We start from the raw sequence: 27,659 nt of genomic DNA, 5'->3' as shown, positions 1-27,659 counted from the left end.
TGTATACTCCTAGACATTGGAGGTGGGTACCACCACTGCCAGACACTTGGTGAAAACCCGCGGAGCTGAAGCAAAGCCGAACGGTAACACTTTGTACTGGAAGTGCCTCTCGCCCAAAAGGAACCACAGATATTTTCTGTGACTGGGGAATATCTCGATGTGGGCGTATGCATCTTTGAGATTAAGGGAACAAAGCTAGTCCCCTCTTTGCAGGAGGGGAATCAGGGTGCCCAGTGAGACCATCTTGAACTTTTGTTTTTGGAAAACTTTGTTCAAGGCTCTCAGATCCCAAATGGGGCGGAGTCCCCCTGTTCTCTTTGGGATTAGGAAATAGCGGGAGAAAAAAAAACCCCATCCTTGCTGCCGCAGCAGTACAGGCTCAACTGCTCTAGTCATTACAAGGACAGAGAACTCAGTCAAGAAAATTTCCTGATGGGAGGAATGACCCCAAGATAGGCAAGGAGGATAGTCCGTGGGGACATCCCAGAAGTTTAGCTGGTATCCTCGATGAATGATAGATAGGACCCACTGATCTGAGGTAACCTGGGGACAGCGGTCAGCAAAGGATCCGGCATCGATGGTACGGCAAAGTGGCTTATGCTTCCCTGCATCCAGTCAACATCCCGTGGCGGGGCTCTGCTGGGGCACCAGCTAAGGTCTGGGGGACCGCTGTTGCCTAGAGCGGCCCCAAAAGCTCACACGTGGAGTTCGTATTTCTTTTGGCGATAGAAGGATCTTCTGGGACCCTGACGCGAAGATTTTCTGGCAGAAGATCGTGGGTCCGACGTACTAGCCGAGAGATGCTGAAGGGTCTCATGGTGATCCTTCAACTGAGCCACAGCATATCTTACTTTATCCCCAAACAAGTTCTCGCCCATACAGGGGAGGTCCACAAACTTTTCCTAGACCAAATCAACTGCATCAGTTTTCCGATTTACCAGAGAAACAGATATGGGGTGCTGCTAGGTCCGAAGGAGTAACTCGAAGGAACAGCCACCACTTCCTTCAGGACATCGACAAACTGGAGGACCTCCAGCATCTTGTGTCGGGCATCCTTCTCCGTTAGGAGCTGGAAGGGAATGGCTTTCACCATGGCCCAGACAAAGCCCACAAAGGTCAGGTCTTCCGGTGGGGACTACAACTTCTCCTCTGGAGATCCTCTGAGCCATCAGAGGAAGAATTTGAGGAATCATCTCCCCACAAGTCATACAGGACATTCTCCTCACTAAAGACCCCTGGGGATCCCCGTGGCGGGCCCTTGCCCAGACACCTCGGCCTGGACACCGAGGGCATCGAAGGCAATGTGGGCACTGACAACCCTGAGGGACCGGGAACTGGACCAGGAAATACTGGATGCGGCACCAAGGACCCAGATGGTGCCGCGGGCTGCAACAGCTCATCCTTCTCCTCGGGACCCATGATGAGAATCGCCCCAAACAGAGGAGGCACCAGTGGCTGATGGGGTATCAAAGGACCCCCAAGCACCAGCAGCTGCTGGGTCGCTAAGACACCAAGGAGGATATCGAGGTACTCCAGCATCTCAGGTGCCTGCTCTGGAACCGGAGGAAGCACCGGTGGAGCCAGCAGTTCAATGCCCTGCAGGGCTCAGATCACCGCCAGCTGCACTTTGCGGTCTAGCTGCTCTTGAAAACCCCCTGAAAACAGAACGGATGGAGAAGGAGGAAGAGAAAGCAACACCAGACCTCCCTCGGAGCCTCGAGGGAGATCTGTGCCCGGCATCGGTATAGGACTCCCAGGTTCGATGAACGTCAATGCCTTCTCTCTGCAAGGTCACTTCAGGGGCACCACGGCAGCAGCAATCAGTGGCGATGCTTCCTGGATTTTCCTCAGTGCTCAGCCCGGTCTTTCTCCGGAGCAGAGGAGGATGGTGATGATCCTAACATCCTGGAGTGGGACGACGGCCTATCACCGGCACCTGTCCCCCAGGAGGGCCCTGGTGGGGGAGTGGACACTGAATGTTCCGTGTCCATGGGTTCCCCACAGCCCTTCGGCATCGACACACCCAATGCCAGAGTCGATGGATCGGATTTTTTGGACCCGAAAAGTTTCTCCATCTTGTCCAGACAGGCCAGACGACCTTTGGGGGTCATTTTATCGTAAAAACGACATCCTCAGACATCGTGTGATACCCCCAGGCAGAGGATACAGGCACTGTGCAGATACATTAGATGTGATCTACGGGCATCGGCGAAACCCAGACGATGCCATAAAAAAGAGCCAGCGAGCGATCGATGACCAGCGGCCACCAACGAGCAACACGGCCAGGAATCAACCGCATGGAAGAAAGAAAGACTTATCACGCCACCCAACAGAGGCACAGACCGTGAGGAAGAGGGACCCCAGCGCAGAAAGTCTGTAATCGACCGGGAAATAATGGAAAAAAAAAACCACGATGAAAAAATGATGAAAAGAGCAGAGCTCCACAACCACAAGACGAAAGCTTCACAGAAAAAACAAGACTGAAGAGGGATCCCGCGTGGACAACCAGATAGTGGCATGCTGGGCATGCTCAGTGTGCCAGTCAAAGTTTCTGGAAACTTTGCCATAAGTTTTCCGTGCCAGGCTACATCAGATGTCACCCATGTGTGAGGACTGCCATCCCGCTTGTCCTCGAAGAAATGTTCATATCCATCCAATAGAACTTCCACTGACTAAACTAATAGACACTGTTAAGTTTTAAAATGCAGTGATGCAAGGATTAGTGTTATTTCTCTTAAAATAAACTGCATACTGCTGTAGTCTTCTGAAATTTTTAGTTTATATTCTTTGAGCTTGTATTTGCTCTGTACCATTATTTCTTATAGTAGAACATTTTATTGGAAATATAATATGTCCATATGGCTGCTATATTGTGCAACTATGAAGGGGCAAACTATGTGTCCAGAGTTTCTAAAGAGATAAAGATTTTTAGCAGCTGTGAACTCAATATAGCAACTGATCTTGCACCTGTTCCTAAAAATAATTTAGAAAAAAGTGCTGAAGCAGCAGATAGGATACTGTAAAAGGTATTGTGCTGTGTCAGATACAACCACCCCCCAATACATTTTTCAGACCTACACTAAATGCAAGGATTTTCATCATGAGCACCTGGAAATTTTTTTAAAGTGTATATATATGTATTTACAAACACACACACACACACACACACTTAAAAAAAAGAGAGATCTTGCAGGAGTGGAAAACAGATCTGCCAGGTCGAATAAGGAGCGATGAGAATCATGGTCCCCCAGTCCTGCTGGAGCTTCAAGAGAGTCTTCGAGATCAAGGGAAGTGGAGGATAGGCATACAAGAGGCCCTTGCCCCAGTGGCGGGCAAAGGCATCCAATGCTGTCCTGTCGACCCCCAGACTAGGGAGCAGAACTGATCTACTTTCTTGTTGCAGGGGGAAGCAAAGAGGTCCACAACCAGAGTTCCCCAAAGACGGAAAATCCAGTTTGCTACCTCCTGCTTCAGGGACCACGCGTGTGGTCGGAAGGGACAACTTAGGTTGTTCGCCAGCATATTCTCCTGACCCGGCTGGGAGAAGAATGTTCTAGGACAAAGCCCACGACCAGATCTGGACTGCCTCCTCCCTGCTTGTTTACGTACCACATCACTACCTTATTGCCGGTCCAAATGAGCACAACCCAAAGGGCGTAACAGAGTGCTCGTAGCTTCAGGAAGTTGGATCTGGCACCGTTCCTCCTGAGCTGCCTAGTGACCCTGAGTGCAAAGATCCCCAACATGGCCCCCCCAGCCCAAGTGGGAAGCATCCATGGCAAGTACAACTCGAGTGGGGGAAGCCTGAAATGAAACCCCACTTCTAAGTTGGGAAGATCCATCCACCACGATAGGGAGTCCTGAAGTAGCAGAGTGACTCAGATGCGCACCCGAAGGTCCTGAGTGCCTGGCGCCATTGGGAACACAGGGTCCACTGCGCCCTGCGCATGTACAGGTGAGCAAAGGGAGTGACATGGATGGTCACAGCCATATGTCTGGTGACTTGATCGCTCCCACCAATGAAGCTAAGTTGAGCACTTGATCCCTGGATAAGAATGCCCAAGCCTGAACCGTGTTGAACCTGGCACCAATGAAGTCCAGGTGTGGAGATGGGACCAGCTAGGCTTTGGGTAATTGATTAGAAAACCCAATGTCTCCAAGACCCGAATAGAACTGCAGAGCTCCCTGCCTGGAGGTGCTCTTGACGAGCCAGTCGTCCAGGTAGGGAAAAACCGGCACGCGCAGCCTCATCAGGTAGGCTGCCATCACCGGCAGACACTTTATGAAAATGCAGGGTGCAGAAGCCAGACCGAAGGGCAGCACCCTGTACCGCCCACTACAAACTACTGTCGGTTGACGCAGGCAATTCCTGTGTGGGCACAAACATCTCGTAGATAGAGGGAGCAAAGTCAGTCTCCCCTACGCAGGAGAGGAATGAGGGCACCCAGCAAGATCATCTTGAACTTCTCCTGTATGAGGAATTTGTCCAAGGCCCTTAAGTCCAAAATCAGATGAAGGTCTCTGGTTCTGTCTGGGATGAGGAAATATCGGGAATAAAAGCTGCTTCCCCTATGACCGGGAGGGACAGGTTCAACTGCCATGGTCATTGAGTGAGCGGAGAGCTCCATTGAGGACCCTCAAGAGGGGCACAGGGGATAGTCTGGAGGAACCTCCTGCAAATTTAACCTGTACCCCTGACGGACGATGGAGAGGTGACAGACGATGGAGAGGATCCACTGATCCGAGATGATGGTCATACAACAGTCCACAAAGGACCGCAGCTGACCCCAGACTGGAGGGTCTGCTGCCGGTCGCAAGGGTAACTGGCTTAGACTCCCTAGCAGCTAGTCAAAAACTGGCAGCAGGAATCTGCTGAGGCACTGGCTGAGTTCTAGGGACACCCAGATGTCTAGGGTGAGACCTTGGTCCAGCCCATTGAGACTGTGCCCTACTTGCCGGAGGGTAGCATTTCCTCGGACAGTAAAATGGGTATCAAGGCCCCTGCCTCAAGGATTTTTTGCCGGAGAACTGTGGGTCCGAGGTGCTAGCTGAGAGATGCTGCAGGGTCTCATGATGATCTTTGAACTATGCTACTACCTCCTTAATCTTGTCTCCGAAGAGATTCTCCTTGGTACAAGGTAAGTCGGCAATACAGTCTTGCGTTTCCAGTCTGAGATCAGAGGCTCATAGCCAGGCTATACGACAAGCATGCTTAACCTCACCATCATTGGCAAAGATGTACCTGATGTCACAGCACCAGATACTGGTTCAGCATTGGCATTGCTGCGTATGCCCATGCCCTGACATGCTCCATACCACAGCATGAACCACTGAACGAGTCTGAGCGATTATGTTCTGCGAAGAAGCTGATGACACCTGTCACCCCCCACTGCAGAGTTCAGCTGTATCAATCCCATCAATGCTCGGTGTTTCACAACACCCAATGGCACCCGGTGCTCAATGTCACTGGATGGCGCACAATGGTGCCCCTGGTCAATGGTGTCTGTTGCCACTCAGTGGCCTCCAGCACTGGTGCCACTCGGTTGCACCTGACCACACTTGGCCTGGATGGCCCAACGTTGAGCAATGGCACCCACAGCACCTGGCACTCATTGTCGATGGTGCTTGACAGTGATGATGGCATCCAATGCACCCATAATGATTTGCAGCACCCAAGGTGCTCAACGGCATCAACAGTGTCTGACAGTATCATCGGTGGTATTCGACAGTGCCCGCAGTGCTCAACAATGATCAATGGCACTGATAGTGGCATTGACAGTGCCCATGGTATCGATGTACACCTTCCAGTACCAAATGGTATGGCATTTGGTACTGGAAGGTGTACAGTACCCATGCCAGATTTCACCTAGCATCACTGTGCCCCATGCCCAGTATCTATGACCACCAGTGCTCTGGCACATGGATGTGCACAGGTGATCGATGACAGGGCATGGCACCATAGTTGCATCAGGATTGCCCATACTCATGCTCACCCTGTCTCCCATGGAGACTTCCCTGCCCAGAGCATGCTAGCAGGCAGAAAGAAAGGATATGTTGTCTAGTAGGGCACCAGAACTGAAGATTAAACTTGGGTCCACGGAGAGTAATGTGGTTTCCAGGAGTATGGAGAAGATGAGCTCTCCTCCCCATGGGAACGTTCCAGTCCTGGAATCATTCACTGTTTGGGCTTCCATCATTACCCAGTAGATGAACGAAATTTCATGGAACTCTTGCCTGGATGAGAACTCAGGCAAGTCCCCACGCTAGAGGCCTACCCAAACCATACAGGGGCCCCGCAGACTTGCAGGTCCCATGAGGCACAGACAAAGGCAAAAAGAAACAGACAAAAGCTAAAGAAAAACTCTAAGCTGCCAAATGTCACCTACCTCTGAACAGGCTGCACTGGGCCTTAGGTTTGCACTCCATGTGCCCAGCAGATAAAAAGTAATAAAAAAGAAGAAAATTTGAAATACTTAAAAAGTACATGGTGGGGGGACTTGGATGGCGACAGGTGCACATCCTTGAAGCTCCGTCTGTCCTGATTTCTGGAGGAAGCCCCTCTACCACCTAATGTAGGATTTAATTACAAGAAATGGGGTGGTCTGTGATAACAACTGACACGTGCACCACTCAACAACATAAATTAAACATTTTTGATACCGTTTTAGCTGGTGACTAGAAAATCTTGCAAACTATCAGATTGCTTGGCATTTTTGGAGCAGTGTCCAGAATAGTTTCACACTGCCCTGACAAAGATCAGTCAGTATCTATTTCACTGAATCTTTAATGCAATGAACAATACAGCTTAAAAGGGAGATAGTCAAGTTAGTAAAATGTGAATTTAAATCTCCCTGAAAAGAAAAATGTTATCTTAGTGTTATTTGTTGCCTATTAATTATGCTTTGCCTTTCCTGTAATCTTGACTGTGTCTTTACCGCTCAATGAAATTTTGAAAGTGTTAAGGCCATAGTATATCAAATCACAATGGCTGTCGTTTACCTATAACCATGATCATCTTGCAAAACTTTACAAACCGAAATAAGGGCCATATAACATCTCAACATGAATGGACAAAGCAAGACAGATTAGAGATCCTGGGATACAGTTCATGTTAGGAGAAGTAAAGAAACAGGACCATTTTACAGTGAAACTTTAGTTTGGGATTGTTACTCTGAGTTGAACAGTTTTTAGGGTTGGTTTTTTTTATACAGACATTATGCATCTGTTTTAAATGAAATATTCTTATTATGATATGACATTGTCATTTTATGATGATCATTAAGATTTAATTTTTTTAATTTTATTGGTATTTATGTTTTATTAGACAATCCAATTTTTATGGTGAATGTGATGTAATTTACTCTGAACATTGTTTTTGGGAAAGCAATTTAAAAAATCTAAATAAAATATCTACTCTTTAGATTACTTCCTGTTTGCTTGTCATTAAACTATTGTAAAGCTTGTTGCTATGTTATGTTACAATGTGAACCGAGGTGATGTTTCTAACGTGCCCCGGTATATAAAAATTATATATATATATATATAAATAAATAAATAAATAGTTGACTACATTTACATTACCTAGGCATTGTAGCACAGTTAAAACAAGTCTAACAAGCATACGCTTCTAGTGTAACACATGAAAGGCACATTTTCTTGTCTTCTTGTGTTTTAAGTTTCAGTTCCTTGGACAGACTTGGCAAACATATGCTGGCACCTCAGACTCTCCTACAAAATGTCAGTCAAATCTATCCATAGAGAGCAGCCCTGATACATCTGTACAGACAAACACAGAGATTGCAAAAGGCATTTTGCACTGATGAACTATAACATGATAGAAAATTTGTAAATTCCCATTTGACTAAGCTTAACAGTGGGCCTTATTCAAAAAATGGGTTTTCTACAGGTACAAGGGACTCATGTGGTCTCAAAAGATAGGCTTATAAAAGGCTTATAAAAAGAAGCACAACCGACAAAGAATCCTGGTTCCATAGACCCAGAACTTTTCTGCCATTATTTCTGAAAAGCCTGTCACTTTAAGCTGGAGTATTTACAGGTGAGCTGCCTGCTCCTGCACATGGGACTCTCAGGAGAAGAATGTTGTTTAGCAACCAGCCAGCCAAAAGGAGACTCAACCATCAACTAGGAGAAATCTAACATAACATGAAAGAGCTGCATTTCATAGTTTCATTGGCAGCATGTTCCAATTGGGAGTCCTTCTCAAGCACAGATCCAGCCAAAATTTGGCAGGTGTGCTGTTGTATACAAATCTTCAGGCATATCTATGCAAGAGAAAAGTCTTCAATCTGTACAGAACAGACATGCTAAAAGCAACAGGATCTCAGCAACAATGAAATGCAACTGAAGAGGAAAGATATAGGGCCTTATTTATCCATTTTGTGGCCAGAAAAGGAGGCTCAGTTGAATAGCTATTTGGGCAGGCTAAAGGTTAAACATTTTTTTATTCAAGGCTGGAACAAATGTTATATGGGAAGTTAAACTGGGCAAAAATGGTTATATAATGCATCATTTCAGGCCCACCCTACTTCAAGCCATGAAATGCATTAGCTGCCTCATTTTCTTATACATAAGCCTATTTATTTCTTTTTAAATTAAAAAAAAAAAAAAAAAAGTTACTCTAGTGACACTGGTCCTCTTTTTTAAAAAAATGCAGGGAATTTATGAGCATGCTCAAGCTATGTCAGCACAGTTTACGGTGAGAATTCAAAACATCCTGCCTACATGTCTTCTTCACAGTTTCATTTATTTATTTTTATTTATTTGCTTTTTTATACCGACATTCGATCGAGATATCACATCGGTTTACATATAACTGAACAAATAAGGCAATATCTGCTTATTTTACATTGTAACATGGTAACTTGTATAAAAGAAAAGAGAATTGTTTATATTATAACATTATAACATTGTAATTTGGAAGATAAGTTGTAGATTACAATCTGGAGTCTTTGAGTGGTTAACTTGTGTGGAGACTTTGGTGGAAAGCTTATAAAATGTGGCTAGGGGGGGAGGTGGGGAAGAGCGATTAAATGTAGGGGGCTGGGGGTGAGTTTCAGGTGGGTGACGGCGGTTAGGGTTTCATTTTCGAGGCAGCGATGAGCCCGAGTGGGGGGGCTAAGTATCTGGTGGGCAGGCTTTTCTGAAGAGCCAGGTTTTGAATTGTTTTTTTGAATACTTGAGTGGAAGGTTCATTTCTGAGTAGGGGTGGGAGGGAGTTCCAAAGTGTGGGGCCCACCATGGATATGGCTCATTTGCAGGTGGAGGTGAAGTGTGCTGTTTTGGAGTTGGGAATGGTGAGAAGGCCAGAGTCTGAGGATCTGAGATTTCTCTGTGTGGAGTATGGCAGTGTTTAACCAATTCATCTCGTTGTTGTTTATTTTTTTGTGGATGAGGGTGAGGGTTTTGTATTGAATTCTTTGGCTGATGAGAAGCCAGTGAAGTTCTTTTAGTGTGGGTGTGATGTGGTTGCATTTTTTTATATTTGCGGTGGTGTTTTGTAGTACCTGAAGAGGTCTGATGGTAGTTTCGGGGAGGCCAAGGAGTATAGTGTTACAGTAGACAAGTTTTGAAAAAATTATAGTTTGCAGTACTGTTCAAAAGTCCTCAGCGTGAAGAAGGGGTTTGAGCTTTTTTTAGTGTTTGCAGTTTGAAGAATCCATCTTTGATTATGTTGGAGATGTGGTGCTTGAGTTCATTGTCAATAGTCACTCCCAGATTTTTTGTAGATGTTGTAAGTTGCACCCCTATGGTTTTAGAGGTGTTGATGTTGAGAGGGGCTGAGAGACGGTCATTGGAGATATGAAGTATTTCAGTCTTGTTTTGGTTGAAGCAGAGTGATAATTGTGATAGCAGATGAGTTATTTTCATACTGAGTTGGTTCCATCTGTCTAGGGTGTATTCAATGGTTTTGTTTATGGGGAGTAATAATTGTATTTACAAATAATTTACAAACCTGAAACACTCATTCTTCTGGCACCACAGAAATCAACAGGGAAAAAATCCAGCACTCAAACATGGAAATACAATGATGGCTACAGTTCGAAAATAAACTGCCAATGCAAGACATAAGGAACAGCTGGAGTGCAAGACCAGGACATGCCCAAATTGGGAAAATAAAGCATTAAAAAGCTAGAAGTGCCTATCAAAAATGACAGGAAAAAAATATTTAAATATTTTACAGAACTGGCACACTGCATCCACTGCACTAAATCTGTTGTCTACTCTTTCAGCCTGTCGTCTACCATTTCTGCAAACTCTATGCCTTTACATTTCATCTCTTTTATGAACATAAGAACATAAGAAAATGCCATATTAGGTCAGACCAAGGGTCCATCAAGCCCAGCATCCTGTTTCCAAAAGTGGCCAATCCAGGCCATAAGAACCTGGCAAGTACCCAAAAACTAAGTCTATTCCATGTTACCATTGCTAATGGCAGTGGCTATTCTCTAAGAGAACTTAATAGCAGGTAATGGACTTCTCCTCCAAGAACTTATCCAATCCTTTTTTAAACACAGCTATACTAACTGCACTAACCACATCCTCTGGCAACAAATTCCAGAGTTTAATTGTGCGTTGAGTGAAAAAGAACTTTCTCCGATTAGTTTTAAATGTGCTCCATGCCAACTTCATGGAGTGCCCCCCTAGTCTTTCTATTATCCGAAAGAGTAAATAATTGATCCTTACATGGGAGTAAATAACTGATCCTTACATGGGGGTGCCAAAGAATGGGTCCGAGAGCGCTTGGCCTTCTTGAGAGCGAATTCCACGACCACCAATTGGTGAGGCAGCTGATACTTGTGGAATCCGAGAGCCTTTTGGATGAGATGAGTCATGTTCGCCTTCTTGTTCACGGGAGGTACTGTGAGGAGGTGTTCCCACATCCTCAACAGTTTCTCCACAAGGATTTTGTGCACTGGGATGCCCATAATCTCCCTGGAAGGCTCCATGTATTGGAGGATATCTAACATTTTGTGCCTGGTATTTTCTTCAGCCATCAACTGAAATGGGATGGCCTCTGCCATCACCCAACACCGTATTATCCATGACAGGCTGCATGCGACTCCCCAATTCCTCCTTGAAAATCACCGATTCCAGGACAGGCTGGGACCCAGCAAGTGAAATCAGATCCTCTTCGGAACAGAGAGGAGGATCGATGGCAGGCATCAAAGGTGAAGACCGTGGTGTACCCATGGCATTGATAGAGAACTGGCTCTCCTCACCATGGGGTCACTTTGGAGGCATCATAGCAGAAGCTGGGGTATCCCCATATCTGGCACAATGCATAACAGGTTCCGATGCCCATCGGACCTTTCCCAGTGCAGAGGTCAAGAACAATGAACCGGACATCCTCGACCTGGAGGAGCCCGACAATGGCTGGTCTCCAGTGTCCCTCCCAGCCGAAAACTCAACGAAACCAGAGGGCCTGCCAATGTCAATGCCTCAGTGTCCATCAGTGTGGCTCTGAGGTCCCTTGATGCCAATGGTTCCGATACCGATGGATCGATCTTCTCCGGCCCAAGAGGCACTCCATCTTATTGAGATGAATCTTATGTCCTTTCGGGGTTAACTTGGTGCATTTGCTGCAAATCTGGACATCATGCAATGCTCCAAGGTAGAGGACATATTTATCACAGGGATCCATGATAGACATGGTCCTAATACACCTGGGGCATTGCTTGAAACCAAAAGTGGACATGTCGTCACAAAACAAAAGGGATGAGAGATCGAAATCAATGGAGGCAATCATCAATGGCCGGCAGGCACAGAACACACACTGCGCTGGGGGATCGACAATGAAAACAAACTTACCCAAAAACATTGAGAAACTTATCTAAGATGCTAACAGGAAAACCAAGGAGTCCCCATATTGCCTGTGCGAGAAACACAAAAAGGAATCTCTAGGGAAAAAAAAAAAGCACTTTAGGAGGGCGAGAGAGAAGGAGAAGGAGGGAAGCAGCCTGTGTCATCTGCCGCTGGAACTTGAGAGTAAGGCTTTGCCCTGACGACCAGCTGAGCCAGTCTGTGACGCCGGAGGGCGAGGCGGGACCGGAAGCAGCAATAACAGCGGCTGGCTCAAGGGGCGCGTGCCAACAGCGGGCTTTGCCGGATTCGCCAAAATTTGCCACCAGATCAAGTAAGACTTTGTTCTCCTAACTCCTTCTCACTCGGGGTCATCAGTTTTAAAAAGAAAACATCTAGCACTTTGAGAATAAGTTAGATTTTTTCTTGTAGTTTCTTTTGAAAGCATATTATGCCTCCAAAACGTAAGGATAGGGTTTTGGAGGACTCCTCAGCAAATGTAATAAATTGGGGAACTATGTTAGTAACTTTCTATTCTATTGCTGACATAAATATAATAATGAAAAGATATTTTAATAAATATCCAATTATCTTTTTTAGATAAACAGGAAAACTTTTTCCTGATTTGGCGTCCTCTACGCAATTATGGCGGAAAGCTTTTTTAGCATACCGCCAGGAAGTGATATCATTGGGATTTTCATTTGTATTGCGTTTTCCCTGTAAATGTATGTTAAGACAAGAGGATATGTATATATTTTTCACTCCCGACCAATTAAAAAATTTCCTGGATCAAATGAGATTGCCTACCTCTTCCCCGGTATCCAGTTTGATTTAGAAATTAAGTATAGATTTGTACTAGATGTTGCCAGATATGATTTATTACTTCAGGAGTCTCCCAATATGTAGAAACTAAAAACCCTCCAAGTTGATTGATATGTTTTGGGAAGGTTATAGATATTATGTTTGGATTGGATTGAAGTATTAAACTTATTTGAAGTTAGTTTTCAGAACCAAACCAAGCTATTTCGTACGCAATAATGTTGTTATTGTATCTTTTTGAAAATTGAGAAATAAAGAAATAAAAAAAAAAAGCACTTTAAAACTGTGCCACATCCCTCAGACTGAGAAGCCTTGACAATGTATACTCCACTGCCTGCTTCTTCTGCTGGGAGTGGCAGGGAGATACTATGAACACGTTCGAAGAAACATTATGAAACTCCAGCACATATCCCTCTCGTATCACCTCCAGGACCCACTGGTCCGATGTGATGACGACACACCTCTGATAAACGAGAGAGAAGCACCCCCTATCTCCTGTTCCCGGGGGTAGGTTGGCAAACCTTCATTGGGAGGCTCGAGAGGTTCTGCTACCCGAGCCCGCGCCCCATCTGGGCTGTCTGAGATGAAAGGACTAAGACCAACCGAAAAGTCAAATCCTCTGAAAGGTCGCTCCTCTGTAGGGTTGAAAACGCTTGGATCCCCTAGCATGACCTTTCATGCCAAAGGAGCGCAGTGTCCGCTTCTTATCCTCCAGCAACTGAGGAACCAGGGATTCACCCCACTTATTGGTGAGTTTCTTCAACTCGCTCCCAAACAGCGAGTCTTCAAAGAGCAAATTCATAAGGCTAGCCTTGGAGGTCGCATTGGCCAACCAATTTCTCAGTCATAATTGACGTCTGGCCACTATTACTGAAGCCACTCCTCTGGCTGAGATGCAGACCACATCACAGTCTACATCTGCCAAAAAGGAGGCTGCTGGCACCATAACTGCCCCGGAATTCACTCCAGATTCATCAACTTCCTGAGAGAGAAGTAAACAAGAGCAAGCCACCAGGGAACAACAAAAGCTATCTATAAATTCATCGCCACTGCTTCAAATGCTTGCTTAAGAATGGCCTCAATCCTTCTATCGTGCACATCTTTCAAGGCCATTCCTACCTCCATGGGGACAGTCGTCTGCTTGGAGACGGCACAGACTACAGCATCCAATTTTGGAAAATGCAAATTCTCTCTAACCACTAGATCCATGAGGTAGAGGCCTTCCAAAACTCAGCCCCCTTTGAAATTAGCCTCTGGGGCATCCCACTCAAGATCAATCAATTCTTGAATGGTTTCCATAACAGTGATAAAACAAAGAGGCTTTAAGCAAAGAAACCTTAAGGGATCTTTCTTTGGCTCAAACATGGAATCAGGTTCAGATACTCCTACCATCTTTAATGTCTGTGAAATCAGAGCCGATAATATCTCTATGAAAGAACCACAACCATAGTCCTATGCAGTTCCAGTCCAAGAGGAATTTCCCCATCCTCCAGAGAATCAGGATTGGCCTCCTCATCCCTGTGGGGAAGACCTGATGCTGATCTAGAAGTACTTCTGCGCTTAACAGTAGTAGCGGGCAAGTGAGAGGTCACCACCAGTGACTATGACCTGGCAGGATTAGTCAGGGCTGAGGACCGCGCCTGAAGAAAGGATTGTAATCCTTGAAAAAAGTTCTACCCAGGAAAAGGCAGAAGGATCCATGCCAAAACCAGAAGGCACCTGTACTGTGCCCACTGAGCTACTGTCTCCTGCTGATGAGCCAGTTAAGGGAGTTCCAAGGTCAGGCGCCCCCTCCTGACATGTCCTTACCCAGGCCATCATCAGGCTGGGAAGAACCAGGCTTAGTAAAATAAGAAGGTAATTCTCCCTGAGTCTCTAAGCAGCGCTGGCTCAAAGTTTGAGGACACGCCAGGCTGAGATGCCCAAATATGACAGGCAGCACAGAGGGAAAGGCGATTAGGTTTCTTAGTTATAGGCGCCATCAGTCTGTCAGTACTCTTAACAGGCAACTGAAAATGATGTGGCCAGCTGAATTCATGCTGTAAAATATATATGCATCCAGAACTTAGGTGTCCCAAGGCTAGGTGCCCAAATTTTAGTTATCCCAAAACCAGGCGTCCAATCAATGCCACCCAAATTGTGCGTTCAGGTAAGCGCATGCCTAACAGATGCCACTATAACCTGGACGCCAAAGCAGGGGGCCAACTAAGCGTCTGAAAACTGGACGCACAACCTGGTTGCACAGCCAGACACATTTGCACAAACCGACAGTCCTGAAGAGAGCAGCCTAATGCACAGGAAAAGGCACACGAAAATGCCGCCATGGCCTACCACGCGGCTCACAGAGAAAAGCCTAAGAGCAGGGCCTAGCCCAAAAAAGGGCTGTTCAACCCACCAGGCTGCCCACGTCCCTTAACCTCCCTAGGTGGTGGGAATGAATGTCGGAACATCGTGCCGAGCACGGAGTCCAAAGGAAACCCTACAAACTCCTTCTCTATCTCTATCATTTTTTTAAGCTTTACCTGAGCTCAGCCCATCTCATCTGAATACAGAGATGGTCTCGGCTGCAGGGGGGAGAGGGCATATACTGTCACCACTGTGCTCAGCTTCCTGCACCCGCTGTCTTTCAGCTGTTTTAACAGCTAAGTCCACACCAGCTGAGAAAACCAGCTACCAGACCAAGGCACTCATCTGAGGGACCACGGAAATCACCTCAGGAATTCTCAGTTTGGTATCACCACAGGACTGCAGAGCGAATTAAATTTCCTTTCTTTATTTCTCCTTTGAAGCAATCCCCAGTAGGGAGATGCAGGTCCACCATCTGTTGGAGATGGAGAATACTGGCAGGCTGATGTCACTGCTGGAGTATATATACTGTGATGTCAGCTTTGTTCCGTCTCCATCTGCTGGTAGAGGTGCAAAACCTACTGGTTCTGAATTCATCTGACTAGACGCAAAGAAAAAGAGATTTAGACAAGTTTCAGGAGGAAAAATCTAACAGCAATTATTAGCCCGGTAGTCTTGGGAAAGACACCTTTTATGACTAGGAATGAGTAACAAGGAATTGGATCTACTCTTTGGAATCCACTGGGTACTTCCTAGAAAATAGCTAATGATGGAGACAGGATGCTAGGCTCAATAGACCTTTGATCTAATCTTTTATGGCAAATCCTATAGTCTGATGTTCTTAAATAAAGCTCATAGCACCTTAGTCAATAGTGGCTGGTTCCGACTCAACAGGAGGAAACTGCCAGGTCAAAAAGTAAACTTATTAAACAGATTTTGGACATAATAAGAGATGCACAACCTTTACTGTAAAAATTATAAAACTACAAGAATTTTCTTTTTTCACCTTTTATATTGTTTTCAAATTGACACGCATGTTCCAATGATTTCTTACACAAACCCACAAGTGATAAGTTGCAGTTGTCTGTATGCACATTTCAGCACAGTTTTCTGCCCATTTTTGTGGGTACAACAAACTCCTTCTTAAACTGGAAGTAATCACAAAGAAGTGTGCACAAATTAGTGCTCTTCCACACAAATCCAATGTTTCTGTCCATAAACCACAATTTGTGTCCATAAATTTCCTGTGCAGAAAAAAAGTTTATTTATTTATTTTTTATATACCGACATTTGATCTGAGATATCACATCGGTTTACATTCAGGTACTGTAGGTATTTCTCTATCCCCAGAGGGCTTACAATCTAAGTTTTGTACCTGAGGCAATGGAGGGTAAAGTGACTTGCCCAAGGTCACAAGGAGCGACAGCAGGACTTGAACCCTGGTCTCCTGGTTGGAAGCCCACTGCTCTAACCACTAGGTTATTCCTCCTCCCTCTCATGTTTTGTGTGTTCTGTGATGTCACAGAAAAGGTGAGTCCAGTGTACCTCATTCTTTAACAAGGACCAAGAAACAGTTTATTAAACTCCTACATTTATTAGTCATAGTTGTTTAAACTGTTTATTCAGTTTTTGATCTTTACATAAATGTATATAGTATATATCAACAGAACAACTGAGTAGCAATCCCCTGCACTTACTTTTTAACAGTTCAAAGACCAAGGGGCCAATGTAATGAGCCGCGCTCAATTTGCCATGGTTAATTGTGTGCATGTAATAACATGTTCAGCGCAGGAAAAAACTACACAAGAAACCCACTGCAGGTTTTGTGCAAGTGCATGCAAATGGCATGTAAAGGAGGCAATTATCCAGTCATGGGCTATGCAGGGAGCCGTGCCAGCTGGGAGAACGGTTAATATGGGTTTTCTTAAGCAGGTATTTTAGCGCCTTGGTCAGGGCAGAGTTAAGTTAAATTGCCTGTCAGACAGACTATTTTTCTCAGTGCTGACATTGGTGTACGTGTGTGCTCATGCAGCTCTAATGTAATCGTGGATTACATTCACTTTTTTCTGATGCTTTGGTACAGACAAACAGCAGCAGAAACCTTACAATGATTGAAGAAAGAACAAGTTGAAAGAAGACAGTTTAAAGGAGGAGTCCCACCTTCATTCTCACTCCCGGACCTCTAACTGTCTTGAAAGGGAAAGGCTTTCTCTCCCCAATAACCTTCAATCATGGTTCTCCACACACCGGCAGCCTTTCTGTGCAGACTGCTACATAAGGCCTTGAGTGCGTGATTTTACGTGCATAATGGTGCATGTAATTGTTTCTGCGTGGATTTTCTGAGTGTATATCAGCATACTCCTCCGTTATTACATCCTACGCAGCCGTCTGTTTTTTGCCTCACACCCTGAAAAAAAGCATGCAGAAGCGCGGGTCTTATTATATTGGCCCCCAAATGTGTTAGTGATACATGTATGGTACTTTGATTCAGACATATTGAAAGAGAATCAAATGTGTGTTACAGGAGTTGGTAACACTTTTTTTTTAAAGGAAATTTCAGGACACAGAAACTACTGGATTGCTGAAAAGTAGAAGAGTGACAAATAATAATTGTACATTTTAGCTAACAGTGAACTAATAAATGTTTTGTCTTGAAATGAGAAACTGAACAGCTATGAAAAAATACCTCATTTTGCTTTAGTTTTGAAAGAACATGCCACTGTTCTTATAAATTAAATGCTGTGTGAAGAGAGCTAGGTTAACTATAAACTAGAGAAAAGAGATTTGAACACTAAAAGCTAGCACATACTTCCCACCTAGATGGTAACACAAACTGCCTGTTGAAAAACACAGAATGGACCCAACAGATGAGTAATACTCCATTTGTTTGCTTTTATTGTGTATCTACCACCTAGATAGAGATTTGAATCTTGCTCTGTATAGTGGTCTATTCAAGATATTAACATACCAGATAGGATACATCCTATCTGGCCTTTTCATTACTTTTTTAGAGCAGGGAATAGTTCTGGAGGACAGGAGAGAAGCAGATGTGGCCCCTATTCATAAAAATGGAAGTAAGGAGTAGGCTGGGAACTATATGCCAGTCTGACCTCTGTGATAAGCAAATTAATGGAATCACTGCTAAACAGAGGAGAATGCAGTTTCTGGAATCCAATGGATTGCAGGATCAGAGGCAGCATGCTTTTACTAGAGTCAATTTCTTTGATTGGGTGACCAGAGAACTGGATCAAGGGAGAGCACTAGATGTAGTGTACTTGGATTTCAGTAAGGCCTTTTGACACGGTTCCACACAGGAGAACCTAGAGTGACTGACTGGGTTAGAAACTGAGTGGGAAGTGACAAAGGGTAGTGGTAAATTAAGTTTAGTCTGGGGGGGGGCGCATTAATAGTGGTGTACCTCAGGGATCAATCCTGGGACGGTTCTTTTCAACATTTTCATGAGCGATATAACAGAAGGATTGTTGGGAAACGTTTGTATTTTTGCCAATGATACCAAAACCTGCAACAGGATAGACAGCCAGGAAGGAGTGGAAAAAATGAATAGGGCTCTAGCGAATCATGAAGAATGCTCTAAGGTCTGGCAGCTAAGATTTAATGCTGAAAATGCAGAGTAATGCATTTAAGAAGTAAAAACCCAAGAGAAAGGTACAATATTGGAGATGAAAATTATTCTAATCACAAAGGAAGAGCAAGATCTAGGGGCAATTGTATCTGATGATCTTAAGGTGGCCAAACAGGTGGAGAATGTGACGGCAAAAGCCAAAAAGATGCTTTTGCTGCATAGGGAGCAAAATGGTCAGCAGAAAAAGAGGTGATTTTGCCACTGTATAGTTCCCTGCTGAGACCTCACTTGGAATGCTGTGTACAGTTCTGGAGACCGCACCTATAAACAGGATGGAGTCAGTCCAGAGAGTCAGTGGTCTTCATTTAAAGCATATGGAGATAGACTTAAAGATCTAAACAGGTATATCCTAGAGTAGAGCTTCTCAACCAGTATACAGTAGTGGGCTCCCTTCCCCCTCCTTTCTCCCATGGTAGTGTTGCACTGCAGCCTGTAACTTTTGATCCTCCACAAATCCCTAACAGCCTACCTTGCTTGCAGTGGCGGGCAGTCAGGGCCATCCAGGGATTCAGTGAATCCCCAGCCCATAGGTGTAACTATGGAGTGCCAAGTGCCACTTCAACTTTAAACAGTGGATCAGGCAGGGATCAATCAAACCCCTGCCTGATCCGATCAGTGGTGAAACAACTCCCTACCCTAACCCTCCTCCCGCTGACAGCAGGAGTTGCATTTAACCAAACGCAATCTCCTGCTACCACAGGGCCAGTTTCACAGCTCTTATCAAGAGACCAGCCTGGCGGTAGTAGGAGATGACATTTGGATAAATGTGACTCCAGCTGCCACCCACCCCACAAACCAGCAGTGTTGTGAGCGGATCCCATCTTGCTCACGGCTGAAGAAGAAAAAGGCCAAAAGAGGCCATATGCAGAGCCCACCTGTACACAGCCGAAGAGAGAGAAAAAGGCTCAGAGAGGCTTTGAGTGGAACCCATCCCGCTAACAGCCAAAGAAGAGAGGCCGATGGAACCGTGAGGGGAGGCCATCCCGCTCATGGCCAAAGAAGAAAGAGGCCTGGCAGGGTGAGAGCTGCTTGTGTGTGTGCCTGTGAGAGAGAGAGAGAGAGAGAGAGAGATTGGCAGCCTGCTTGGATGGGTACCTGTGAGAGAGAGTGAGTGATTGGGAGCCTGCTTCTGTGTGTTACCTGTGTGAGCATGTATGCCTATAAAAGTCAGGCCGATGTAATATTGGCACAAGTAAAACAGGTGCGCATGATTGAGCGCCCGCTCTCCTAATGCGCGCCCATCCACTTCTCCACGAAGCGAGATTTAATATTAAAATAAGTTACCGTGGTAAAAAGAAAGCATTAGGGGAAATTGTACGACTAGTGCCTCCTCGGTATCGGGCGCCCAAGAAACGTGGCTATCAGTGCGGGTTAGGAAATAGATGTTCAATACGAGCGCCCGTTTTCTCCTTCTACCGGCACAATATACACGGCCTGGATCATGTATATTATGCGAGTATATAGGGCACCACCCAGAAATTGTTTTTCACAACTTTTTTTTTTTTTTTTAATGATTCCACTCCCTGTGGTTCCTCCTACTTAGTATCACGACAATACAAGTAGAAGGTATCAAAGAAAGCAGGATTTTGTCTTTTTTTAGTGAGCCCTTGATGTGTGGCATATCTTAACGCCAGCCCCTGGGCAGGGGTTAAATTTGCCTCCTTAAAATGGGCGTTTTGGCCACATGGCAATTTTTGGCATCGCGATATAATACCTAATAGCCTCATCTACATGGAATTTGCATGTAATGAGCACTATTAGCTATGTGCTCAATTGGACACATGTTTTGGACGCACTAATCTCAGTATTGCAAAATCGGCCTACATGCATAACATATAGGCTCTTACAGGCACACACACAATGTGCCTGTGAGGGGGACAGAGCCTGTGTATGTAAGAGAAAGGGACTGTGTGTGAGAGCATGGGCATGTATATGAGAGAAGGAGTGTGTGAGAAAATGAATGTGTGGGTGAGAGAGAGAGAGAGAAGATAAAAAGTTTGTGCGGCCCCCTCCCTCCCCCAATTCACAACAATCTCAGGGTAACTGGAAACCAAAAGATCTCAGGTATGGAGAAAAGGAGTTTTTAAAAACCTTATTTTAATTATGGGTGGCATTTCATATTTCTGCTGTTCTGAAATATTTTATTGGTGTTTTGGGAAATGTATAACGAGTTGTTTTTAAATTATTGGATGTTTGTTAACTGTTTTACATTTATTCTTTTTATTAAAATCATACTAATATTATGAATGTTTTATGTTGATTTTATTGCTTGATGTTTTGTGAGGAATGATGATGTTTCTGTTTTCCTATTGTTGCATTGCATAATACAGCTGGGCTTGTAGTTTCACTTGAATTTTTGTTGACATTTCTACTTATACATTGTGGCCTTTCTATTTTGTTTTGGTGAGGGTCTGTTTTGTGTAACTTTAATTCTTGCTGTGAAAATGATAGTACTTATCGCTGATTTTTACAGCATTATGGTCATCCCTTCTTCATTTCTATTTTAACAAAAGTTTGCTCTTTATTAATGTCACCTGGATGCAGAAAACAATTCTGAATGTTATTGCTGAAAACATTTTTTCATACACATCTTATTTTCACTACTGTTAGTAGATATTAACTGATTATTTTAAGCAAAGGATGGATATGGTCCCTTTGGGTTATTGTGAGCATAAAATTGATATGCTTTTTGCATCAAAGAAAGTTCTCACAGGATAATGTAACCAAAACTTTTTGCACACAGCAAACCAATCCTTAAAGAGAACACTGGGCATTGGGGAACAGGAGATTGGGATTGTATCTTGAGGGGGGTTGGGTTTAGAGAGAAAAAGAGTGCTGTCTGTGTTGGCCCTAGGAGAGGGAAAGTACTATTCAATTTAGTTAAAAGTACATTTCCTGGCATTTTCACAGTCACATGACCAGTGATCAGGGTGCATGAATATATGTGACATTGTAAACTTTGGTTTGGTGCGTCACAAGGATTAAGCAAACTTGAAAGTGTGCCCTGATGTAATAAATATTGAGAAGATCTGCCCTAAAGGAAAAGTGAGATAGTGGAGATGTGATAGAGACATTCAAATATTTCAAAGGATTCCATGCTCAGGAGGTGATCCTTTTTCAATGGAAAAGCAGCTCTAGAAGAAGGGGTCATGAGATGAGGGTGAAAGGGGGTAGATCCAGGAGAAATCTTAGGAAATATTTCTTTACAGAGAGGGCGGTGGATGCATGGGGCAGCCTCCCAATGCAGGTGGTAGAGTCAAAAACAGATTCTGAATTCAAGAAACCATTGGATAAATACAGGGGATCTCTAAGGATGTGATGCTAAATTAATTGGATGGATGGGCAGACTAAATGGGCCATACAGTCTTTTTCTGCAGTCACATTTTTATGTTTTCTTCTAGAAACTTGTCCAAACCTCTTTTAAACTCCATTATACTAGTCATGGTTCCACTTGCAGCTGTATCTACAGCAACATCATTACTACTGAATTAACGCAATAGCAAAGTGAATCCTTGGGAACAAAGATTTGTCAGTGTCTTGAATCAGATATGGAACTTGAAGGCAACAAAAAGTTTCTAGTAGGACCCTGGAGCTGTGGCTTCTCCCTTATGGAAAGAACTCTTGCAGATCCTCTCTCAGTGATATTGGAAACTACCGTATTATATATACTTTAAAAAAAAAAAAAAAGCCAGATACTTTTTTTCTGTTGTCATAACAGTTTATCTTAGAAAGATAATGTTAATTTATTTGGATTTACTCCATGGCAGAGTGAATTCATCAATTTGTAAACAACACAGCAGTTAAGACAGAGCTTCCCATATGGAGTCACAAGTGCCTCAAGTGGCAGCAGTGCTCTTTAGACATCCGCAACAGAAGCATTAGTAATGGAAGTCAGCATGAGGCCTGTAAGCCAACATACACTCATAGTCCTGCAGTGGTCCTGCCCTCTCATAAGTTTCTTTGATAACAGGAAGCCCTACAAGAGGAGGGGGGGGGGGGGGGGATCAGGGCCTGTGAGCTTGCACTGGCTCAAAGTCCTTGCACTGCCTTTCATTATTAACACTGCTGCTGCTTGCAGATCACTATTGGGCTTGGGGCCATCTATGAAGGGAGGAGAGGGCTGAATGTGCATGAGCTGGTAGAGATTGCCATGGCTCTTCTCTCCTCATCCACTGCTGAACCTACCCAAGAGCAAAAATGTTGCCTCTGTCATCCGCCTGCCCTCTCTTCCCACCAGTTGTCAACTACTGTTGGCCTGGGTTCCAAAGGAAAATGTTGCCACTAATCCTGACCATGAGGCCATTTGGAAAAGGGGCTATTTAGAGGGAAGGATCAGACGCAGGACAGTTTGAGAGTGGAATCAGCAGGAGGGGGAGATTTAAGGAGGGATAAACTGAATGGGGTTTGCTGTGGGGTTGTGGAAGAGAATGACAGAAGACTGACTGGGGGATGTAAGAGAGGAGCTGGGGGGGGTGAAAAGTGGATCAGCTGAAGTGATGTGAGAGAAGGACTGGAGAGGAGGCTGGGAGATGAGAGAGAAGGGACCGGGGTTAAAGTGAGGGAGAGGGATGACAGAGAATCAGCTGCGGGATTTAAGAAGGCCTTGGGGGTGAGAGGAGCTGGGGAATGTAAGAGAGGATATTCTGGAAGGCCAAAGGTTGAGAGGAGGAGGAGATTAAGAGAGCTGGAGGGGGTGGGTTTCAGAAAAGGGATCAGCTGGCCTGCAGGAAGAAGGTTGAGAGTGGAATGACAGTTGGAAACAGACCACTCCTTGTTCATTTGCTGTGGCTGTCATCTGAGATAATGTGAATTTTCAAGTACTAAATGGGGTTACACTGGCTAAACGTTTGGGGTCTGGAAATAGGCTGAAATGAGCTCTGAAATCTATTCATTTACCATAAAAATTATTTCTCTTTGGTATACGTGAAACTTTAAAAAACGTATTCAGAGAAAACACTTTGTTCTTACAGCTGCTCTGACTTAATAAGTGGTATATAACAGGGTGTTGAAGTACCTTGGTCAGTTACTTTGGGATAAATTCTGTGCACTCTACTTATATGTTTTCACCACGCAATTCTTAAAGACATCCTGATTGTAACTTCCTTGGAACAGAAATGTCATATAAACTCATATCAATGGATTACAATCTGGCAATTCCAGATGCTTGAAAATATGGCCTAACTAAGTTAAATCATTTATTGAACGACTTCAAACTCTCAGACCCTACCCCTGGACAGAGGGCAGTCGACAGAAGGGATAGCCGTTCAGGAAAAACCTCTGCGACCTTCGGCGGACTGGCGCTGGAGGAGCCGCAAGGGCCATTCGGTTTCATAAGCAAACCGGCCGTACGTGCACCCCCTCTCGGGGGATCATCTTCGGGACTGCGCACAGTGCGAGATTTGTCCCCTTTTTTGTGCCAAAAGGAAACCGCTTGGCACCAGCAAACCCCCTACTGCGACGAGCTGCAGCTGCCCGGGCAGCTGTCACTGGCCAATCACATACACACATGCTCAGGAGTGCACGTAATTCAGACCACGGCTGAAGCAGAGAAAAGCGCCCTTAACCCGCTCCCCACCCCCACCCCCCAAATGACCCCCGCCGCTCGGCTCCTCGCACGCAGGCCGGTCCCCCTCCGCAGCTCCTTACCTTGGCTTTCCCAGCCTCCAACTTCTTCTGCCGCTCTTCGTCCTCCATGGCCCCTGCCCGGGAGAAAGCACAGGGAGTTACTCGCTCGCCACCGGCTGCTGTCAGCGCCGCTCGCCGGCCCCAGCCTGTCGCTTCACCCGCTGCCGCTCCCGCTGCTGCCGCTTCTCCGGAGCGCAGCGGGGCCGACACGTTCATTTCCACGTAAACACAGGCGGCCGACGAAAATGACGTCAGTGCGGCTTCTCCATTCCCCTCTCCCTCCGCCCCCTCCTCCTCCTCCTCCAACAAGCGCTACCGCCGCAGCTCGCGGTCTTCGCGCTCCTTAGGGCTGCGTGGCGCTGCGCGTGCGTGGTACCTGCAAGGGTCTGTTGCTGCTGCTGCTGCTGCTGAGCTCGGGTAGGGATGCTAATGTGGGAGAGAAAGAGACGGCGAAGCGAAGCGAAGCAGTAACTCACCAAAGATGGGACTGGAAGAGACCAATGTTACCTCAAAACATTTCATTTCTGGACTATGCACTATTGTAGTGCATGTTGTAGCAAGTATACCTGCCCCTATTCTCGTACCTGGCAACCTTTGAGTTTTATGGGTGAGGTGGGGGTAATTCTCTCTTTTCTATTTCCCAGCCCTATATATACATTTTTTTTAATCTCCCACTCCTCTGACCTCCGTGTCTAGGGATGACCCCCAGCATTTTCTGTTCTATCTCCAAGTCTGACCCTAGCACTTTTCGCCTTCTAAGGCATAGGCATACAACAGGGTTGGCCAAGACATTTGACTTAGGGAATAGCCAATGCTAATACTAGCATTAGTAGCATGGGATCTACTTAATGTTTAGGTAGTTGCCAGATATTTGTTGTAACCTGGATTGGCCACTGTTGGATGCTGGGCTTGATGGAGCTCGATCTGACCCAGTATGACAACTTCTTATGTTCCTAAATCTGGTCCTTGAGAGCCACAAACAGGCCAGGTTTAACAGAATATCGACAATGAATATGCATGAGATGGATTGCATGAGATGGATTTGCATGCACTGCCTTCATTATATGCTTATCTTATCTCATGCATATTCATTGTGGATATCCTGAAAACCTGCCCTGTTTGTGGCTCTCAAAACAAGTTGGCCACCCTTGGTATAGAGGGTTTACACAAAGAATTGTGTTCAAAAGAGAGCAGTCCTCTGCTTCCTGCACCAGCTCCTCCTCTTCCAGGCAGGGTGCAAGGAACAAGAGATGAAACTGGCTGAGGATGGAGCAGACAGAGAAGAACCGCTTTGCTCCCAAATTCAACCTCTTCCCTCCTATCCCGCAGGAAAAAGGAATAGTGGGGGTGAGGTCGGAGTGAGCAGAGCTGCAGCCTAATCTAGCCCCCCCCCCCCCCTGTTTGTTCCCAGCCTGCAGGGAACAAAGGAAAAAAGGGGCTAGGACCCAGAGATTACCAAAGTACATCCAGAGATCTGGAGATTTCATTTAAATCCTTGAGTCTCCAGGTCAAGCACAGAGTTCCCAGGTATATTCTTCATGTGGTGTTTCTACTGTGATGTCTACAACCATAAATTTCCTGTCTCTCTCCTTTCTACTTCCTTTTCCCTGTCATCTCACTTCTCTTCATTTTTCTAATCAGCTTCCATCCTACTTTCTCATACTTGTGTAGCTTTTCCCACATCTTTCTGTTCTCTCGCATCTCATTGTTATACCTTGGAACGTTTGAGTTGTGATTACCTTGAGATTTGGTGTGGAATGGAAGAGGGGAGGGAGCTGCATATCTCCTTTCTCTTTTCCACTCCCCCACCATCATTACTCTCTCTTACATACATATTCCCTCTCTGTCTTCCTGACTGACCCCTTTCCCTTACTTCAGTGCTCTCCTCCTAAGCATAGACACACAGGGCTCCTACAAGGAGTCTCACTCAACAGAGAACATCCCTCTGCTTCAGCTTCTCCCCACCCAGGCACTGTACAGGGAACAGGAGCACCTGCAGGTTTCCCAGGTGTCTCCAAAACCCTAGAAATTTCATTGAAATCCCTGCATTAAAACCAGAGAATTCCCAAGTATGCTCATTGCTTTCTACTTAACTAGTAACTATTGTCAGGAGAAGAGTGACAAACTCCTAGCACGGCAGGATATTCGGCAGGTCCCCGCTAAGCAGTGGTCCAAAGATACCAAGGGGAAACAGCAGGGGGCGTGGAGACACCCTGTATGGACTACAGTTCCCAGAATCCCAGAGCGGCAGGGGAAGGCTCCTAACCAGAAGGAGGCTGAGGTGAAAGCCGAGGGTAATCTGGAGGAATTGGAGGCAGCTGAGAGCATGCTGTGGGAAGCCGAGGGTGTGTCCAGGAGTGAGGAAGAAAGCTCAGAGAGCAGTAGCATGGAGAGTGAGGAGGAGATGGACTGGGAGCTGCCTTCTGAGGATTCATCTGGGTCTGACATGGAGACGGAATGAGTGTGTCAGGCAGCGGTGGTGTTACCTGGTTTCACTACACACTTATACGGAGGACACGGTTGATTACCGCAAGAGATAGAGGTGAGACAGGACGGGGAGCACAACTGTAGGGGAGAAGGGGTGAGTTGATGCTGGATCCCCACGCTGGGTAGTCAGTGCAAGGTTAGAAGCCTGACTACAGACATTTCGGTTTCAGTGCAGAGGCAATAGTGAATTACAATTTCTGCACAATCTTAGGAAAGGACAAAAAGCCTGGATTTTGATAAACTATTATATGTTTGTTTGTGAATCCTTCCTCTGTGGAGGAGGGGGAAGAACTGATAATTGCCTCTCGGTGAGAGCTCAGTAAAAAGACCTGACTGGATGAGGGCCAGTCCGAGACAGAAGGGGAAACCTCGCTCAAAAGGTTGGCTCCTAACTGTTTTAAAGAAATGCCAGAGTGTCTGAATTTGCAGCAGAGCCCAGCCGTTTCAGCCTTGCTGTGATGCCTAGAGGGAGGACAGCCCTGTGAGAGAAGGAACTACATCTCGCTGGTGAGAACTCCAGAGGTGCCCGCGACACTATTTCTCACTTTTATAGCACTACTCGATATATGCAGCGATGTACACAAACATATAAAAGACAGTCTCTACTCAGCAGAGCTTATATTCTAATCAAGACAAGCATACAGAGCAAAAGAGATTTGGGGAATTTAATTTATTAAGACAATGGTTAAAAATTAATGAGGCTGTAAGTGGGACAATCAGGGATTAAGATTTAAAAGCAGCCTTTAAAAAGGCCCGGCGACGCGCATAAAGCCCCGGGACGCGTGTAAGTCCCGGGGCTTTACAAAAGAGGCGGGGCGGGGCGGTCTGGGGGCGGGGCGGGGCTAGAGGCCTTTGCATGGCCGCTGGGCTGGGGATCACGCGCCGGCAGTTGGCCAGCACGCGCAACTTACTTCAGGGC

General features: G+C 45.5%; 2 protein-coding genes across 6 annotated transcripts in view; one reads left to right on the top strand and one right to left on the bottom strand.

The window, feature by feature from the left end:
* The window catches only part of AKAP9 (A-kinase anchoring protein 9), a 687,299-nt gene extending 662,786 nt beyond the window's left edge, over positions 1-24,513 (bottom strand). For 4 of the 5 annotated variants that reach the window (XM_029588843.1, XM_029588844.1, XM_029588845.1 and 1 more), the window contains exon 1: positions 24,275-24,513. In XM_029588843.1, the coding sequence (XP_029444703.1) occupies positions 24,275-24,469 (195 nt within the window). In that variant the 5' untranslated portion in view covers positions 24,470-24,513. The remainder of the gene's footprint in view (positions 1-24,274) is intronic. The other variant, XM_029588846.1, reaches the window with a different exon arrangement.
* Positions 24,514-26,490: 1,977 nt separating this feature from the next.
* The window catches only part of MTERF1 (mitochondrial transcription termination factor 1), a 76,750-nt gene continuing 75,581 nt past the window's right edge, over positions 26,491-27,659 (top strand). Inside the window, exon 1 of the mRNA XM_029588840.1 lies at positions 26,491-26,795. The gene's annotated coding sequence lies outside the window, so the exon portion shown is untranslated. The remainder of the gene's footprint in view (positions 26,796-27,659) is intronic.

The sequence above is a fragment of the Rhinatrema bivittatum genome, chromosome 2, assembly GCF_901001135.1.
Source record: "Rhinatrema bivittatum chromosome 2, aRhiBiv1.1, whole genome shotgun sequence".
In the NCBI taxonomy this organism is placed as follows: Eukaryota; Metazoa; Chordata; class Amphibia; order Gymnophiona; family Rhinatrematidae; genus Rhinatrema; species Rhinatrema bivittatum.
Note: the sequence above shows the minus strand (reverse complement) of the source record. Positions and strands in the feature narration are given on the sequence as shown.